Raw genomic sequence first — 20,924 nt, forward strand, 5'->3', positions numbered from 1 at the left:
TTTCTAGAATAGTGGCCAATTCGTTGATGTAAATATTGAAGAGTGCAGAGATCAGAATGCAACCCTGGCGAAGGCCCCGCCCCTTCTTAAAGAATTCTGTTATTTTCTTGAAAATGTTAATGCTAAAATGCTAAAATGTTCATGTTAATATCATATGTTTTACCACCTACACCACTTTCAATAACGTTGTAAAACAGTCCTGTATGCCAAATAGAATCAAATGTTTTTTGGAAGTCGAGTGTATATGTTGGTATTATTTTGGTGGACATGTTTATCTATCAGGGTGTGTAGGGTGTAAATATGATCAGTCGTGCAATGTTTTGGTATAAATAGAATTTTGCTTTTACTCAAGACATTGTGCTTATTAAGGAAGTTTAGAACTCTTACATTTATAATACTACAGAAAACCTTCCCCAGGTTACTGTTCACACAAATGCCTCTGTAATTGTTAGGGTCAAATTAGTCTCCGTTCTTAAAAATTGGGGTTATGAGTCCTTGATTCCAGATGTCAGGGAAATAACCTACACTCAGGATCAAATTAAACAGTTTTAATATAGCCAATTGAGTTTGAGCATCTCATTTAGGATGCCATCAGGTAGGTCCACATGCTTTTTTTTGAGGGCCTGAAGTTTCTTATAGAGCTCCTGGTCAGTAATTGGGGAGTCCAATTGATTTTGATTGTCCTTTATAGCTTTTTCTAATCCATTCAACTTCTCATGAATTTGGCGTTGTCCTGCGTTTGTGTCAATTTGGAATGTCACCATTTTGTATCGCTAATTTCTCTCGTTTCTATTTTTTGTGTGTTTATGGACTCCTCAATTAGTGTCAGCTGCTTGCTGTTGCACTGTGCTTTTTTGGTTCTGAGTGTACTTTTATAGAGTATTAAAGTCTCACAGTAATGAAGGCGTAATTCATCATTATGTGTGCCTCCATGCTTTTGGTTGGATAGTGTTCTAAGTTTTTTCCTTGTAATTTTACAATCTGCATCAAACCAGTTGTCATCTGTGGTCTTTAAAATAAAATGTAAAAAAATCCATTTCAGTTGTGCTTCTTTTGCTGTTTGCCTGAATATATCGTTGATGTTTTTACTGCTAGATTGATGCCTTCTTTACTGTGAGTGAATGTGCTATCCAGAAAGTTATCTAAGTGTTTGGATATTTTGGTTACAGGTTGCTTTTTGGTATTCTTCTGTGCTGTTCTGTATGAATTTCTGATGTTGTACAGCTTACTGTGTGGTTGTTTCCATGTCTGTTCTTTTGAGGAACAACGTAGTTTGACTCTTTCTCTCTCTCTCTCTTTCTATCTCCTCTTTCTCCTCTCTCTTGCTCTCAGCTTTCTCTCTCTATCTATCTCTCCTTTCTCTCTCAAATCTCTCCCAATCTCCTCTCTGTCACTCTCTCTCTCTCTCTTTCTCTCTCGCTCACCAGTCTCTCGCTCTCAAATCTTTCTCATCTAACTCTCTCTCTCTTTCAGCTCTCTGTATCTCCTCTCTCTCTCACCATCTACTCTCTCTCTCTCACACACCACTTTCCCTCTCTCTCTTTCTCTCTCTCTAATCTCTCTCTAGAATTGTGGGAAAATGGGATGTTATTTATCTTATTGTAGCATAAAATTAATCAACCAATCAATGTAAAAAAACAACAGATATAACTGTAAAACAAACAATTCTGAAAATTATCCCTGCAATTAAACAGTTATTGGTAGTACCCTATCCCTACACGCAGAACCTCTTTGGAACCCTTTTTTGTAAGAGTGTATCTCTTCTCTCACCTCTCTCTCTCCCTCTTTCTAAAAAAGAAGACATTCAGCATAGTCACAGGGTCACGTGAATGTGGTGGAGAGAGAATTCACAGCTGTCGGTCATCTAAGCGTGGGGCTGAAGGAGAGGGAAAGCAGAGCATGTTTTTACAAGCAAAGCACGTTTTACATTTAGAATGTCACGACCCAGGGGTCAGGATGTTGTGACCATACAAAATAAATAGCTAAATAATGGTGTGAACTCAACCTCTGTCCCCCCACCGCATCCCTCAGACTGAGAACCTACGTCACCACCGCTGTGACTCTCTCTTCTCTCCCTCTCTCTCTCTCTCTCTTGCTTGCTCACACCCTTTCTCTCTCTCACTCTTCATGTCTTTCTCTGCTCTCTTTTCCTCTTACATTGTATTTTAAAGGGCAACCTTGTCCTCCTGAATACTGCCCACTCCCATCCCCGGTCACATCACCTTCCTTCTCTTTCTATACTACCTAATAGGACCACTCCTAGACAGACATTTTGAAGTTGTTGTTGTGACACTGTGCCAGTCGAAAAATATTGATTCAACCCTGCAGATGTTTTTATTTGAGGACAGATATAAGAGTGGAGGTAGCTGGCAGACCGACAGACAGTGGTATATCTATCCTGTCCCTTAGTCTGCAACTCTCCCCCAGAGACTGGGCTGTGTTCTTGTTTCTTTTAGTATTGGTTCATGGAGGCGGAAGTGTAAAACTCGGTTCCCCAGTGGAATTACACACTATTGCCCATGGTGGTGGACAAGCAAATGAGCAAATCAAATCAAATTTTATTGGTCACATACACATGGTTAGCACATGTTAATGAGAGTGTAGCGAAATGCTTGTGCTTCTAGTTCCGACCGTGCAGTAATATATACAGTGGGGCAAAAAAATATTTAGTCAGCCACCAATTGTGCAAGTTCTCCCACTTAAAAAGATGAGAGAGGCCTGAAATTTTCATCATAGGTACACTTCAACTATGACAGAAAAAATAGAAAAAAAATCCAGAAAATCACATTGTAGGATTTTTATGAATTTATTTGCAAATTATGGTGGAAAATAAGTATTTGGTCAATAACACAAGTTTATCTCAATACTTTGTTATGTACCCTTTGTTGGCAATGACAGAGGTCAAACGTTTTCTGTAAGTCTTCACAAGGTTTTCACACACTGTTGCTGGGTTTTTGGCCCATTCCGCCCTGCAGATCTCCTCTACAGCAGTGAAGCTTTGGGGCTGTTGCTGGGCAACACAGACTTTCAACTCCCTCCAAAGATTTTCTATGGGATTGAGATCTGGAGACTGGCTAGGCCACTCCAGGACCTTGAAATGCTTCTTACGAAGCCACTCCTTCGTTGCCCGGGCGGTGTGTTTGGGATCATTGTCATGCTGAAAGACCCAGCCAAGTTTCATCTTCAATGCCCTTGCGGAAGGAGGTTTTCACTCAAAATCTCACGATATATGGCCCCATTCATTCTTTCCTTTAGATGGATCAGTCGTCCTCGTCCCTTTGCAGAAAAACAGCCCCAAAGCATGATGTTTCCACCCCCATGCTTCACAGTAGATATGGTGTTCTTTGGATGCAACTCAGCATTCTTTGTCCTCCAAACACGACGAGTTGAGTTTGGAGTTCTATTTTGTTTCATCTGACCATATGACATTCTCCCAATCTTCTTCTGGATCATCCAAATGCTCTCTAGCAAACTTCAGACGGGCCTGGACATGTACTGGCTTAAGCAGGGGGACACGGCTGGCACTGCAGGATTTGAGTCCCTGGCGGCGTAGTGTGTTACTGATGGTAGGCTTTGTTACTTTGGTCCCAGCTCTCTGCAGGTCATTCACTAGGTCCCCCCGTGTGGTTCTGGGATTTTTTCTCACCATTCTTGTGATCATTTTGACCCCACGGGGTGAGATCTTGGTGGAGCCCCAGATCGAGGGAGATTATCAGTGGTCTTGTATGTCTTCCATTTCCTAAGAATTGCTCCCAAAGTTGATTTCTTCAAACCAAGCTGCTTACCTATTGCAGATTCAGTCTTCCCAGCCTGGTGCAGGTCTACAATTTTGTTTCTGATGTCCTTTGACAGCTCTTTGGTCTTGGCCATAGTGAAGTTTGGAGTGTGACTGTTTGAGGTTGTGGACAGGTGTCTTTTATACTGATAACAAGTTCAAACAGGTGCCATTAATACAGGTAATGAGTGGAGGACAGAGGAGCCTCTTAAAGAGGAAGGTGTGTGAGAGCCAGAAATCTTGCTTGTTTGTAGGTGACCAAATACTTATTTTCCACCATAATTTGCAAATAAATTAATAAAAAATCCTACAATGTGATTTTCTGGATTTTTTTTCAAATTTTGTCTGTCCTAGTTGAAGTGTACCTATGATGGAAATCACAGGCCTCTCTCATCTTTTTAAGTGGGAGAACAAGGTACAGTGGGGAGGACAAGTATTTGATACACTGCCGATTTAGCAGGTTTTCCTACTTACAAAGCATGTAGAGGTCTGTAATTTTTATCATAGGTACACTTCAACTGTGAGAGATGGAATCTAAAACAACAATCCAGAAAATCACATTGTATGATTTTTAAGTAATTAATTTGCATTTTATTGCATGACATAAGTATTTGATCACCTACCAACCAGTAAGAATTCCGGCTCTCACAGACCTGTTAGTTTTTCTTTAAGAAGCCCTCCTGTTCTCCACTCATTGCCTGTAATAACTGCACCGGTTTGAACTCGTTACCTGTATAAAAGACACCTGTCCACACACTCAATCAAACAGACTCCAACCTCTCCACAATGGCCAAGATCAGAGAGCTGTGTAAGGACATCAGAGATAAAATTGTAGATCTGCACAAGGCTGGGATGGGCTACAGGACAATAGGCAAGCAGCTTGGTGATAAGGCAACAACTGTTGGAGCAATTATTAGAAAATGGAAGAAGTTCAAGATGATGGTCAAACACCCTCGGTCTGGGGCTCCATGCAAGATCTCACCTCGTGGGGCATCAATGGTCATGAGGAAGGTGAGGGATCAGCCCAGAACTACACGGCAGGACCTGGTCAATGACCTGAAGAGAGCTGGGACCACAGTCTCAAAGAAAACCATTAGTAACACACTACGCTGTCATGGATTAAAATCCTGCAGCACATGCAAGGTCCCCCTGCTCAAGCCAGCGCATGTCCAGGCACGTCTGAAGTTTGCCAATGAGCATCTGGATGATCCAGAGGAGGAATGGGAGAAGGTCATGTGGTCTGATGAGACAAAAATATAACTTTTTGGTCTAAACTCCACATTCCGTGTTTGGAGGAAGAAGAAGGATGAGTACAACACCATCCCAACCATGAAGCATGTAGGTGGAAACATCATTCTTTGGGGATGCTTTTCTGCAAAGGGGACAGGACGACTGCACCGTATTGAGGGAAGGATGGATGGGGCCATATATCGCGAGATCTTGGCTAACAACCTCCTTCCCTCAGTAAGAGCATTGAACATGGGTCGTGGCTGGGTCTTCCAGCATGACAACGACCCGAAACACACAGCCAGGGCAACTAAGGAGTGGCTCCGTAAGAAGCATCTCAAGGTCCTGGAGTGGCCTAGCCAGACTCTAAACCTGAACCCAATAGAACATCTTTGGAGGGAGCTGAAAGTCCGTATTGCCCAGCAACAGCCCCGAAACCTGAAGGATCTGGAGAAGGTCTGTAATGGAGGAGTGGGCCTAAACCCCTGCTGCAGTGTGTGAAAACCTGGTCAAGAACTACAGGAAACGTATGATCTCTGTAATTGCAAACGAAGGTTTTTGTACCAAATATTAAGTTCTGCTTTTCTGATGTATCAAATACTTATGTCATGCAATAAAATGCAAATTAATTACTTAAAAATCATACAATGTGATTTTCTGGATTTTTGTTTTAGATTTCGTCTCTCACAGTTGAAGTGTACCTATGATACAAATTACAGACCTCTACATGCTTTGTAAGTAGGAAAACCTGCAAAATCGCCAGGGTATCAAATACTTGCTCTCCCCACTGTATATATATATTTATGGATGAGCGATGGCCGAACAGCATAGGCAAGATGCAGTACATGATAAAGAGTACAGTATATACATATACATATGAGTTGAGTAATGTAGGGTATGTAAACATTATATAAAGTGGCATTGTTTAAAGTGACTAGTGATACATTTATTACATCCCATTTTTAATTACCACCATAGAGCATGCTTATGTCATGGTATTACTGTAGTTCTCTCAGTGTTGGAGGTTTATCAAAAGAGATTGTCGCTTTCTCAATTAGATTAAGATGAAACAATTCACTGTCGAACAGAAGGCATATATCTCTCATTATATGAGCCTCGAGAAGGCAAGAGAGAGTGGCTGCATTATCAGCATGGCTGTGTCTAAGGAGGGTGTAATTCTTTCTTCCACTGTATTGTCTGTGTGTGTGTGTTGTGCAATAGCATATCCCTCCTTATGGATACCACTCACTGTGCTGTATACACGCAGCACCCTATTAGAGACGACGGTTAGATATGGAGTGTTGTCTATGATGATGATGGCGGGGATATGAATTATATTTAACTTTATGGGATTTTTCATAGCTCTAGCATGGTGGGTTTAGGGCTTAGTATAGTTCCAATGGACAGTATGACATAAAGTATATGTGTGCCTCTCACAATGTGAGTTAAACTAGTATTGATTGCCATAGTTTACAAACTTGCCGTGTCTGAATACCCATACTTGCGTCCTAAATAATAGGCTGTTTGAGTGTGCAAAAAAATAATGGTTAATAGTATGCACCATTTCAAAAATATAGTATACCTTAAATTCCTGGATGTCATAATATTTTTGGCTTTGACAACGGCTGGGGATGGGGATGCGCTATCGAAAGAAATAAAAATACGGAAAAGAACACAATTGCGCATGACGCATTGTCAGTATGCGAAAATTGAGTATTTGAATTTTTGAAAATCGAGTATGGTTTAAATGCCTGGATGTTATACTAATTTCAGCTCTTCATCTAGTAGAATTCGATGCACACTTTCCCACAATGCTTTGGAATAGGTGTGCTGTGAGTGATAGTGTAACAATACAGAGGCGGATGCAAGATGCAAGCAACGATGGTTTAATGAATACAGGTTACAGCAGCAACAGGACAGACAGACTGTACTCAGACGGAATCCGACCCAGGGACTAGGGCGCATCCTCCTATGTGAGCGTGCTGAGAAACCCAGGTGAGAGTGTCCGGATGGGTAGGAAGGAGCACAGCAGATAATCCACACAAGGGCGGCGAGAGATGAGTACGGACACACGACACAACCTCAGGGAAGTAACAACGATCTGACAACAAGAAACACTGGTTACAGAACATATAAAGGGAAGATAAGTGATTCCAGCTGGCGCAGACAATCAGGCCGAGATTGGGAACCACGCCCACACAAACACGGGAGAGAGAGAGAGAGAGAGAGAGAGAAAGAGAGAGAAAAGGAAAAGGAGGCAGTGGATTCATGAACCGTGACAATACCTCCCCCCTAGGAACGCCTCTTGGCGTTCCCAGGCGAATTTACCTGTCGATTGAAATCATCGATAAGGGAGTGATCCAGAATGTCCCTAGCAGGTACCCAACTTCTCTCCTCCGGGCCGTAACCCTCCCAGTCCACCAGGTACTGGAATCCGCGTCCCCTCCTTCTAGAGTCCAAAATACGATTGACAGAAAAGGTGGGTTCCCCATCAACAAGTCGTGGCGGCGGGGGAACCGGGACCGGTGGGTTAATGCGTGCCTGAAACACAGGTTTTATTTTAGACACATGAAAGGTAGGATGAATTCTCCTATACGCCGGAGGAAGCTGGAGCCGGACCGCCACCGGACTACTGATCCTGGTGACTTTGAACGGGCCGATAAATTTGGGGGCAAGCTTGTTCGAAACGGATCGGAGTGGAATGTTCTTAGTAGAAAGCCACACTCTTTGGCCAACGACGTATACCGGAGGCTTCGACCGGTGGCGATCGGCCTTAGTCTTGGTGCGCGCCCCACCCGGAGAAGAGTCTCACGGGCTCTGCTCCATGCGTGACGGCACCTCTGGATGAAAGCGTGAGCGGAGGGAACAGACACCTCGGACTCCGTACTGGGAAAGATAGGTGGCTGGTAACCTAAACTACACTCAAACGGAGAGAGACCCGTGGCTGCCACTGGCAACGAATTGTGAGCGTACTCAACCATAGAGAGTTGTTGACTCCAGGAAGAGGGATTCTTAGAAACCAAACATCGCAACACTCTCTCCAAATCTTGGTTGGCCCTCTCCGCTTGACCGTTGCTCTGGGGATGAAACCCTGAAGACAGGCTGACACTCGCTCCCAGTAACCTACAAAACTCTTGCCAAAACTTGGACACAAATTGGGGCCCCCTGTCAGAAACTACGTCCATCGGCAGACCATGTAAGCGAAAGACGTGATCCACGACAGTTACCGCTGTCTCCTTGGCAGATGGTAATTTAGGCAAGGGAATAAAATGAGCCGCCTTCGAGAACCGGTCCACCACGGTCAAAACAACCGTCTTGCCCTGGGAGGGCGGGAGTGCGGTAACAAAATCTAGCGCGATGTGGGACCAGGGTCTCGAAGGGACCGACAGCGGTTGGAGTAACCCATCTGGGGGTCGATTAGAAGTCTTCCCAGTGGCACAAACCGAGCAAGCCAAGACAAAACTGTGAATGTCACGAGCCACCAGTGGCCACCAAAAGCGTTGCTTAACCAAAAGCTAGTGCGACTGACTCCTGGATGACACGCTACGTTGGAGCAATGCCCCCACCGAATAACATCGGACCGACACCCTCCGGCACAAACAACCGATTAGGCGGGCAACCGGGCGGAGGCGTTACCCCTTCTAAGGCCGTTTTGACCCTCGATTCAACCTCCCATGTGAGTGTGGAGACCACTAGGGTCCCGGGTAGGATGCACTCGGGAGTGGATGGGCGTTCGGAATGGTCAAAAATGCGAGAAAGGGAATCGGGTTTGACATTCTTGGAACCCGGGCGATACGAGAGAGAGAAGTCAAAACGTCCGAAAAAGAGTGCCCACCGCGCCTGCCTGGAGTTGAGTCGCTTGGCGGTTCTGATATATTCCACATTTTTGTGATCGGTCCAAACTATAAAAGGTACCCCCGAATCCTAACCAATGGCGCCACTCCTCCAGTGCTAACTTCACTGCCAACAACTCTCTGTTGCCAATGTCGTAGTTGCGTTCCACAGGTGATAACCGATGGGAAAGGAACGCGCAAGGGTGAATCTTGTCGTCAGAAGAGGAACGTTGGGAAAGTACCGCACCTACCCCCACCTCTGAAGCGTCCACCTCCACCATGAACTGACGCGAGGGATCGGGAGCTATGAGGATGGGAGCCGAAACAAAGCGACTCTTGAGTTTGACGAATGCAGCCTCGGCTGTATCAGACCACCTGAACGTCACTCTGGGGGAGGTTAAGGCGGTAAGAGGAGCGACTATCTGGCTAAAGTTGCGAACGAAACGCCGGTAGAAATTGGCGAATCCCAGAAACCTCTGTAGGGCCTTACGGGAATCTGGGCTTGGCCAATCCACCACAGCCTTAACCTTGTCAGGATCCATGCGAATACCTTCAGTCGAGACGATGTAACCTAGGAATGGAACTGATTGTGCATGAAAAATGCATTTCTCCGCCTTGACAAAAAGTCCATTCTCCAACAACCTCTGAAGCACTCGTCTGACGTGCTGAACGTGTTCCTGGAGAGAAGAAGAAAAAATCAGTATGTCATCCAGGTAAACATATATGAACTGATCAATCATATCTCTCAGCACGTCATTTACGAGTGCCTGGAAAACCGCTGGGGAGTTGGATAGCCCAAAAGGCATGACCAAATATTCGAAGTGCCCTCTGGGGGTGTTAAACGCGGTCTTCCATTCGCCCCACCCCCCTTATGCGAACCAAATGATATGCATTACGTAAATCCAACTTAGTGAACACGGATGCTCCCTGTAACCTTTCAAAGGCTGAGGACATCAACGGTAAGGGATAGGTATTCTTCACTGTGATGTTATTCAACCCACGGTAATCAATGCAAGGACGCAGAGATCCGTCCTTCTTCTCCACAAAGAAGAACCCCGCCCCCGCTGGAGAAGAGGAAGGACGAATGAATCCAGATGCCAGAGAACCAGAGATGTATCTCTCCATAGCCTCCCTCTCAGGAACAGAGAGTGAATATAACTTGCCTTTAGGCGGAGACTCACCTGGCAATAATTCTATTGCACAGTCATAGGGACGATGCGGAGGAAGAGAAGCAGCACGGGACTTACTGAACACCTCCTTCAGGTCGAGGTATTCAACGGGCACGTTAGACAAATCCACCACCTCCTCTAGAAACACAGAATCAGACACAGACGAACAAGCAGACACTAAACAGGACTCAAGACATTTGTTACTCCACATGGATATAGAATTATGACCCCAGTCAACTCTGGGGTTGTGTTGGGTGAGCCAAGGGTGGCCGAGAACTAATGGTGCAAGGGGTGAGTCCATGAGTAGAAATGATAGTGTCTCAGTGTGATTGCCAGAAGTGATGAGTGTGATAGGTTCAGTGGTGTGAGAAATGTTGGGTAGTTCTTGACCATTGAGAGCGTTGATGGATATCTTGTGCGTGAGTGAGGTGATAGGAATCTGGAGTTTGTGAGCGAGCTTGAAGTCCATGAAATTACCCTCTGCTCCTGAGTCCAGTAAGGCTTGGGTGTCGTGCGTGTGGTTGGCCCATCTTAGTCTTACCGGGAGGAGAGTAGATGATGAGGTCTTCTCTGTGGTGACACCACCCGATAGTAGCCTCATTCTTACTACCGGGCCTAATCTTTTACCGGGCAGGAGTGGATAAAGTGGCCCGCTCTACCACAGTAGAGACAGAGTCCTTGGGATCTCCGCCTCCCTCTCTTCCCGGGAGAGGCGAGCTCTCCCAGCTGCATGGGTTCGTGAGCGGAGGCTGAACTGGCCGTGTTCCCGCCGCTGGCATGCCAGCCCTCCGTGTCGTTATACGGTCTGTTAGGGCATGCTCGGCGGCCAACACGACTCAGACGAGCGTCGACCCTCAAGGCTAGTTCCACTAGTCCATTTAAACTCCTGGGAAGGTCCAGAACATAAATCTCCTTCTGGATCCGGTCCTCCAGCCCATGCAGGAACATGTCCCACTGCGCCTCCTCGTTCCACTGACACTCTGCGGCCAGAGTGCGGAATTGGATGGAGTATTCCGATACTGAACGGTCTCCTTGGCGAAGGTCAGCGAGTAGTCTGGCCGCCTCCCTACCCGCCACGGCCCGATCGAAGACCCTTCTCATCTCCTCGGAGAGTGTCTGGAAAGAGGTGCAGCATGGGTCCTGGTTCGCCCACACCGCCGTTCCCCAAAGAGCCGCTTTGCCTGATAGCAGTGTGAGTACGAATGCTACCTTAGACTGTTCACGGTTGAAGGTCCGTGGCTGCAACGAGAAATGCATGGAACATCTCATAAGAAAAGCTCTGCAATAGTCAGGATCACCTGAATAACCCTCTGGTGTCGGTAGCCGTGGCTCTAGCTGGGAATCCGGCTCTGGCGGGGCGGGTTGAACTGCCGGTGTAGGTGGCGCAGCGAGACCCCTCAGATGTTGTAATTGTTGGGTCAGCTGGGATACCTGCGTCGCAATGGCTTGTACTTCCCGACCTGTGCTGGAGATGTTCTCCTCTTGTTGATCCATTCTCGTGATACTACGGGAAATGAATTCGGTCAGACTCGTTGAACTCGCTGCATCCATGGTCTGGTCAGATCGTTCTGTAACAATACAGAGGCGGATGCAAGATGCAAGCAACGATGGTTTAATGAATACAGGTTACAGCAGCAACAGGACAGACAGACTGTACTCAGACAGAATCCGACCCAGGGACTAGGGCGCATCCTCCTATGTGAGCGTGCTGAGAAACCCAGGTGAGAGTGTCCGGATGGGTAGGAAGGAGCACAGCAGATAATCCACACAAGGGCGGCGAGAGATGAGTACGGACACACGACACAACCTCAGGGAAGTAACAACGATCTGACAACAAGAAACACTGGTTACAGAACATATAAAGGGAAGATAAGTGATTCCAGCTGGCGCAGACAATCAGGCCGAGATTGGGAACCACGCCCACACAAACACGGGAGAGAGAGAGAGAGAGAGAGAGAGAAAGAGAGAGAGAGAGAAAGGGAAAAGGAGGCAGTGGATTCATGAACCGTGACAGATAGGGCCTAGTTCTCTTCAAGCAGCCAAACAACAAAGGCAGGCTATATAATTGGGAAGATGCCGAATAGCGAAGCTTCTATGTGCAACCGATGTGAAATAGCTAGCTAGTTAGCGGGGTGCGCGCTAATAGCATTTCAATCGGTGATGTCAATCGCTCTGAGACCTTGAAGTAGTTGTTCCCCTTGCTCTGCAAGGGCCGCGGCTTTTGTGGAGTGATAGGTAACGATGCTTCGGGTCCCTGGTTCGAGCCCAGGTAGGGGCGAGAAACTATACTGTTTACATATAGCGGTGTACAAATGTAGGCTAAGTTGGTTTTGTTCTCCCTAAAATGATCCCAAGTATTGCATCGTAGGCTACATCTTTGAAAAAATAAGTATTTTTCTATCAAAAAGTGGATTTCTGTTTTCTCATAGCAGAGTGTTTCTAGTTCTCTTAGCCTTCGTCAGAGCTTTTAAACAAAGTACTAAACCATCTATTATTTCTGAATGTATCGGCACTGGGGATTCGGGATGTGGCTGCGTTACTGATGTCATGTAAATCAGGCCTTTTGATTTGAACATATAGATTGTTTTAGTTTTGCAGTCTAGGCTACCTATTTAGTTTTTTCAATTATGGATCAAGCAGCAGTCATTTTGATGTCATTATGGTCCAGCGGTTCTGAATTTGCAATGCACCCGTCTATCCACGTTTTTCTGTGCAATAGCCTTTTGATTTGAACATTTGAAAAGTTTGAGTATATGTCCTAGGCTATTTGATTGAATGTATATATGTTACAGCTCTTTGGTTTCACTAATAAAAACAGTGGCTTCGGAAAGTATTCAGACCCCTTGACTTTTTACACATTTTGTTATGTTACAGCCTTATTCTCAAATGGATAAAAAAAAAAAATCTGCTGCAATCTACACACAATACCCCATAATGACAAAGCAAATGTATTAAATATAAAAACAGAAATACCTTATTCTGACCCTTTGCTATGAGACTCGAAATTGAGCTCAGGTGCATCTTGTTTCCATTGATCATCCTTGAGATGTTTCTACAACTTGATTGGAGGCCAACTGTGGTAAATTCAATTGATTGGACATGAAAAACAATGACATTTCTAAGTGACCCCAAACTTTTTAACTGTAGTGTAAATATGATTTATATGTCCAAAAATGTATGTAGCATCTACAGACTGCCCCTTTAAGTCTATCAAAACTGTGTGAGTTTGAGTATGTGTCCATTAGGCCTATGGATTTTTTTATCATTATGATTTAGATTGAGCAATAAAATATCCACTTTTATTCCCTAGGCTTGGATCTGCACTATGCATCTGTTGCAAGAGTGCATTTTTCACTGGCTGTCCACTGATTTCAAAAACAATGATTGATAGGCAGCTTAAACTTTTTGAATTGAACCATTATTGGGTTCAAATACACATGTGGATTTGTAAACAGCCATCCACAACAACCTCAATCCGTAAGGCGCAAATAGCTAAATGAGAGAGCAGCAGTGTGATTCACATCAATGCACTAAGTAGATATCAATAATAAGTGATATCTGTATCGCCGCCGTAGGCTACACCACTGCTGTCATCCTTACCTCCAAGCGTTTATTTGTGTTGGATAATCTTTGGATGCAGACAGCAGTCGCACCATTGGAAGACATAGTTAAGAACTGTAGCCTACAAAAGCCTATTCCTGCTCTTTTCCCGTGATCCATCAAACACATTTGGTGTGTCATCATAGTGGTCTCTGACTTGGAACAAACTTAAACTTGCACCTTTTTTCAATGCTGATTTGAATGTCCTTGAGTAAACAGAGAAGTATCAAATATTTTGTTGCTTGCAAACATCCTTTCTGAATGTAAAAGTAATTACTCAAAGTAATTATCTAGTTTTTCAAAAGTATCTGTAATCTGATTAGAATATTTTAGCTGGTAATATAGCGGATTACATTTACCGTTTTTTTGTAATCCGTTACTCCCCAACGTGCTCCATTTCTATTCTATTCAGAGTTTAGAAAAATGTATTGAATTCTCGGCCCGGTCCAACCTACTCAGCCTGTCAGGAGCCGCTACTGTGTTGCGGTTGTCGTACACTGCATCCTTTTTACTAAAGGGTAGGTGCTAAATAGTATGCGACGATGAGTACATAATATGTAGTTTAAGTATGTAGTATGCTATTATGGGTGTCGGATATTGCCACTGTCTTCAGCTGTATCCATTTAAAGTGAGAAGAGGTGTTATGTGCTTTGAATGACTCAACTCACAATATTGTTTTGCGCACACTCGTGTGTGTATGTGTGTGTGTGTGAGAGAGAGAGAGTGTGTGTGTGTGTGTGTGTGTGTGTGTGTGTGTGTGTGTGTGTGTGTGTGTATGTATGTGTCTCTCACATAATACCTTGTGGGATGTGTTGTATGAAGAGCAGCCACAGACCACAAACCACAGGAGAGGAACAATAATGGCAGGGACAGGAGCCTGCTATGGTATCATCTCAGGATGTGTCCCAAATGGCAGCCTATTACCTTTGCGCTACACATAGGAGATAGGGTGCCCTATGGGCCCTGGTCAAAGGTTTTGCACTATGTAGGGAAAGTGGTGCCATTTGGGAAGTAGAGTCCACAGAACGGAACATGGTCGCCATTACATCATCACAGGACAGCACAGAGCGGTGAGGAGACCTCAACGCTCGCTTAGGGTCTCTGTCAGAGTTACAGTGGTGACATAAGCGCTCAGTTTAGGAGAACGCTGACGCCAGGAGGATCTTTCGGGGTAGGATAAAAGGGAGGGATGGCGGGAGGGGAAAAAAGAGAGAAAGAAGGGTGCACTAATTACACTACAGTCGGCTATGTCTCACTACTCCCTACATCTAGCGCCCACACATCACATTTCATTTACCCTCTGTGCCCCTTCCTCATCCTACAAATACTGTGGCTGTGTCATAAGTGTAACCCTATTCCCTTAATAAATCAGATCTTTTGATGAGACCCCAGTGGGCCCTGATCAAAAGTAGTGGGCCCTGATCAAAAGTAGTGCACTAAGACACTTTCTGTAACTGCACCCTAACACAGAGACTGACATACAGTACACAGCCCTCCTGCTCTCTGAAAACAGGCCAAGGGCAGGCATAGCTCTGCATAATGCATCTACTGCTAGGAGCACACACACACACACACACACACACACACACACACACACACACACACACACACACACACACACACACACACACAGACACACACACACAGACACACACAAGCTAGAGAACAATAGGCCGAATACTACACTCTCAAAAAAGCAATTTTGGAACTAAATAAGGTTCTTGAGAGTGATGCCATTTGGGAACCATTTTGGGAATCTCTAAAGAACCATGCATGGGATGGTTCTTTGAATAACCATACAAAAATCCCAAATCAGAAATGTTTTAAGACAATACAAGGCATAATTCAAAAGGCCTTCTTTTGAGGGTCTAGATTTACCCTAATATAGTGGCCCGAAACTCATAGTTTACAGGCCCCATCTGGCCTGCAAATCACATTAGGAACACCTTTCTAGTATTGAATTGCATCCTCTTTTGTCCTCAGATCAGCCTCAATTTGTCGGAGCATGGAATCTACAAGGTGTCGAGCATGAAAAACCCAGCAGCGTTGCAGTTCTTGACACACTCCAACTAGTGCGCTTGCACCTACTGCCATACCCCGTTCAAAGGCCCTTAAATATTTTGTCTTGCCCATTCACCCTCTGAATGGAACATACACAATCCATGTCGTAATTGTCTCAAGGCTTTAAAAATATTTTATTTACCTGTATCCTCCCGTTCATCTACACTGATTGAAGTAGATTTAACTGGTGAATTAATAAGGGATCATTGCATTCACCTGGTCAGTCTATGTCATGGGAAGAGCAGAGTGTAGCTGGCAAGCAAATCAAACAATATTTGGATGTAGCCATTTAGTTTATCCCCTGAAAGTTAGCTTGTTAACTAGCCATATTGACGTGATCTGTTATTAGCTAGCTAGCCAATTTGACGAGGTCCATCAATCAATGTAGCGTAGCTATCATGTCTGTCAGCTGCAATTGTGATTATTATACACTCTTAAAAACATTGTTGAAAAGAGGACAATGTAACCTAACTTCTCTAGGTAGGCCTACCAAAAAAGTACATTTGGTCTACTTGCTACTATGTTTAGCCAACTGTACAACATTTCTATAAGTAGCTTGCGAAGTAAACATTATCAGTACATCGGCAAATGTGCCCTTCTGCTGCTTGACAGGCAGAGCCCACAAAGGATGGGAAATTAACTTTAACCAATCATACTTTTCAGGTATAGTTCACTTTTATTTTATATCACTCAAATATCCAATTATCTATCTGAAATGACATGATCAATTGATGTTTACTGATTATGAAAAGCATGCAGTTACTTGCTGTATAACTCAGATGATAGCGCTAAATATGGGATATTTTTTCCATGGAATAATCAGAAATGTGTAGTTCTGATTACGCTCTTTAAGATGTGATTATATTACAATCAAATTACACAGTTGTCAATGGTCTTAGCAGAGCTGGGGGTATCCTTGCCCCCCAGCAGGCAGATTGAACGCTCAACCTCCGCTTGGAATGACTCCAAGGGTCGGGAACAGTACTATATGAGACTACCTTATTTTTTTATTTTTTTTATTTCACCTTTATTTAACCAGGTAGGCTAGTTGAGAACAAGTTCTCATTTGCAACTGCGACCTGGCCAAGATAAAGCATAGCAGTGTGAACAGACAACACAGAGTTACACATGGAGTAAACAATTAACAAGTCAATAACACAGTAGAAAAAAAAGGGGAGTCTATATACATTGTGTGCAAAAGGCATGAGGAGGTAGGCGAATAATTACAATTTTGCAGATTAACACTGGAGTGATAAATGATCAGATGGTCATGTACAGGTAGAGATAATGGTGTGCAAAAGAGCAGAAAAGTAAATAAATAAAAACAGTATGGGGATGAGGTAGGTGAAAATGGGTGGGCTATTTACCAATAGACTATGTACAGCTGCAGCGATCGGTTAGCTGCTCAGATAGCAGATGTTTGAAGTTGGTGAGGGAGATAAAAGTCTCCAACTTCAGCGATTTTTGCAATTCGTTCCAGTCACAGGCAGCAGAGAACTGGAACGAAAGGCGGCCAAATGAGGTGTTGGCTTTAGGGATGATCAGTGAGATACACCTGCTGGAGCGCGTGCTACGGATGGGTGTTGCCATCGTGACCAGTGAACTGAGATAAGGCGGAGCTTTACCTAGCATGGACTTGTAGATGACCTGGAGCCAGTGGGTCCATCTAAACTTGAACAACCATTTCAGTAACGGGCGCAAAACGTCCAACTAACAGATGGCATTGTTTTGGAAAATGTATGTAATTTATATCTGAATAGCATAAGAGTAATCAATCAATCAATGGATGTATATGCAAAAACATAGATATTGAAACAACAATATTAAAAATCAACCTGCGAATATGATAATGACAGGCATGGTTTTGGTTCAACTCTGGATATTAACACCAACACTGAGATTATTTTACTCCAATAGGGTTCATTTAATGCTTTACAGTGTTAATTTAACTCTTGACACTAAAATTTGTTGCCATAACACTGCACAGCTGATTCAAATAACCAACTCCATTATCAAGCATTGGTTATTTGAATCAGCTCTGTAGTGCTAAGGCATAAACCAAAACGTGAAACCAGAGGGGGGCCAAGGACAGCCTTTTGGGAAATCCTGTCCTAAATGACAATCTATTCCATATTTAGTGCAATACTTTTGACCATGGCACACAGGGCTGGTTTGTTCAGGCATGAAGAGGGAGAGTAGTATCTGCTAGTTTTGTATGACTATTAATGAGAGTGAGACTTACAGGCACTGGAATTATGGCAACAACACAATACAAGACAGGAAGGACAATACAGCACTGGACTGTTTTTTACTCACATACTTTTTTGACTTGATTTGGCTGCAGGCAGTTTGGTATCCGATTTTGAAAACACATTGTTACTGCCTGAACATCAACTGGTAGGGAAATCTGAATGCCCTGTAACCTGCCCAGAGCTGTATTGTCCTGTGTTGTTGTTGTCTTTCTCTTGCTTTTGGTCTGATCTTCATGGTCCTACTGTATGTGAAGACACACTGTACGTATTCCTAACTTCTACCCGGTTCAGTCAGCAGATTATTGGCCTCCTCTCGGAGGTTTCATTCTCAAAGGGAGTTTTTTGATTGATTGACATTGGATGTCCTCTTTCTCTCTCCCAGGCATGCCCAGTTTCATCAAGTCTCCAGATGACCAGACAGGTATTTCGGGAGGCGTGGCATCCTTCGTATGCCAGGCGGTGGGCGATCCCAAGCCACGCATCACTTGGATGAAGAAGGGCAAGAAAGTCAGCTCTCAGCGCTTTGAGGTACACTGTCTACTACTGTATTTAATTTATTTAATTTGACATATACAATGTACAACAGATTTTTCACCAGAGTTTAGCTACATAGCTAATCCTCACCCATAAATGAGAATGGATCAGCTTGCCCGTACAGAGAAGGTTGAGAAAAACTGCAGGAACACCAAGCAGACATAGTATACCTTTCCTAATTACATTACCAGATTCATTTTTATTCTATGGGCATACCCACATCCTTATTTCAAAGCAGCATTCAACCACAAGTCTGTCTGTTTCAGTTGTCAGTTGAGTGACCACCTCCCTCTCTCGCTCTGTCTGCCTTTTATTCCACCAAAGAAGCACCTGAAGCAATGCAGAGACAAGATGCGGAGACCCTGCTCAGACAAGATAGGTACAGGTACACAGACAGGCAGGCAGGCAGACTGGCAGACTGGCAGAGAGACAAACAGACCAGCAGGCATGTGCACAGATCGAGCTCAACCAGTGCTCGAGTACCTGCCCTTTTGCCTTCTTATGAGAAAGGAGGGCAAAAAGGGGACTATCGGCTAGTTGGAATACTTTATTTTATTTATTGTGTCTTAAAGAATATATATAAAAAAAGAACAAATTAGACCTCAAACTAGCTAATAAATATTTCTCTTGAATCTTATATCCCCCTCCCTCCCACCTCAAGCACGCACTCAACTGACATGTAGTGCTCTGTGCTGTCTACGGTTTTGAACACTGGTAAACTACTTTTAAGTTGGACCTGTGATGTGTGACTCTCGCTGTTATGGACAGAGAAGGGGGCAAGTGTTTGCTAGTAAGAGGCAGATGTCCGCAGCAACAAATTCAAATCAAGCCAAAATAGAAAATCGTTTTTGACAGCATAGCTAACATCATTTGCTATGATCAGCTGATAGCCACAAATTTCCTGATTTCACTCATCTCGTCTCTAGTTAGAAGCCTACTAGGAGTCACAGGCACTAGCTTGCTTACAGTAAGGGATGAGTGTGCTGTTGCAGAAAATAAATAGGCCAATGCAACAAAGTACAAATCTAAATGTTCTGATACAGACAGTTTACACTACCGTTCAAAAGTTTGGGGTCATTTAGAAATGTACTTGTTTTAGAAAGAAAAACATGTTTTTTGTCCATTAAAATAACATCAAATTGACCAGAAATACAGTGTAGACGTTGGTGGTGTTGTAAATGACCATTGTAGCTAGAAAAGGCGTAGGCGTACAGAGGCCCATTATGTACTACATAGGCGTACAGAGGCCCATTATCAGCAACCATCACTCTTCTGTACGTTGTGTTAGCTAATCTAAGTTTAGCATTTTCAAAGGCTAATTGATCATTAGAAAACCCTTTTGAAATTTTGTTAGCACAGCTGAAAACTGTTGTCTTGATTAAAGAAGCAAACAACCTGGCCTTTAGACTACTCAAGTATCTGGAGCATCAGCATTTGTGGGTACGATTAAAGGCTCAAAATGGCCAGAAACAAAGACTTTCTTCTGAAACTTGTTCAGAGAAATTAAGGCTATTCCATATGAGAAATTGCCAAGAAACTGAAGCTCTCGTACAACGCTGTGTACTACTCCCTTCACAGAACAGCGCAAACTGGCGCAAACTGGCCCTAACCAGAAAAGAAAGAGGAGTGGGTGGCCCCGGTGCACAACTGAGCAGGAGGACAAATACATTAGAGTGTCTAGTTTATGAAACAGACGCCTCACAAGCCCTCAACTGGCAGCTTCATTAAATAGTACCTGCAAAACACCAGCCTAAACGTCAACAGTGAAGAGACGACTCCAGGATGCTGACCATTTTGTTACCATTTAATCTGTGGATTTGCCCTTTAAACAGCTGCATATTATCAAGATACCAAAGTGTCACCAACAACAATGTAGGTCAATAGTAAATAGCGTTCATTTGTTGTTCCCCATGACAACAAAATCATAAACAACAGAGATGGGCTGGCTAAGTCCTTAGTTTTGGAGTTATGCTCAGGTATAACAATTTGTTTAAATATATGCTTCCATATTTCCAACTCCTATTTTTGAAGATCAAGGGGGGTAACATTTTTTGGAATGACTGGAATTCTGATATAATTTTAATCATATTATTATATGGGTACAAAGTGATGGGTTAGAAGAAGCCTACATAACCAACCCATAAAGTGAAATTTAACATCCATATATGGACAGCTATGTAAACTTCAACATTGATTTCTTCTGTAATAGATGTCATTCAATTGGTAACATATATTTGTGTCTTCTTCTAATGTCCCTTAAGGGGAAAGTAATTTTAAAGTAAATTCATGTAATCAGATTACGTTATTGAGTTTGGGTAATCCCAAAATTACGTTACTGATTACAATTTTGAAGAGGTAACTGTAACGGATTACATTTAAAAAGGAATCTACCGAACCATGATCATACATTACAGTTGAGGAACAATGGGAAAGTAATTCTGCTTTGAAAGTTGATAAACTTGTAACCTCACGT

General features: G+C 43.7%; 1 protein-coding gene across 1 annotated transcript in view; it reads left to right on the forward strand.

Annotated features, from left to right (window-relative positions):
• The window catches only part of ptprfa (protein tyrosine phosphatase receptor type Fa), a 441,814-nt gene that overhangs the window by 201,093 nt on the left and 219,797 nt on the right, over positions 1-20,924 (forward strand). Inside the window, 1 exon segment of the mRNA XM_029686556.2 lies at positions 18,300-18,445. Coding sequence (XP_029542416.2) covers positions 18,300-18,445 — 146 coding nt within the window.

Source organism: Oncorhynchus nerka, linkage group LG17, assembly GCF_034236695.1.
Source record: "Oncorhynchus nerka isolate Pitt River linkage group LG17, Oner_Uvic_2.0, whole genome shotgun sequence".
NCBI classification, from domain to species: domain Eukaryota; kingdom Metazoa; phylum Chordata; class Actinopteri; order Salmoniformes; family Salmonidae; genus Oncorhynchus; species Oncorhynchus nerka.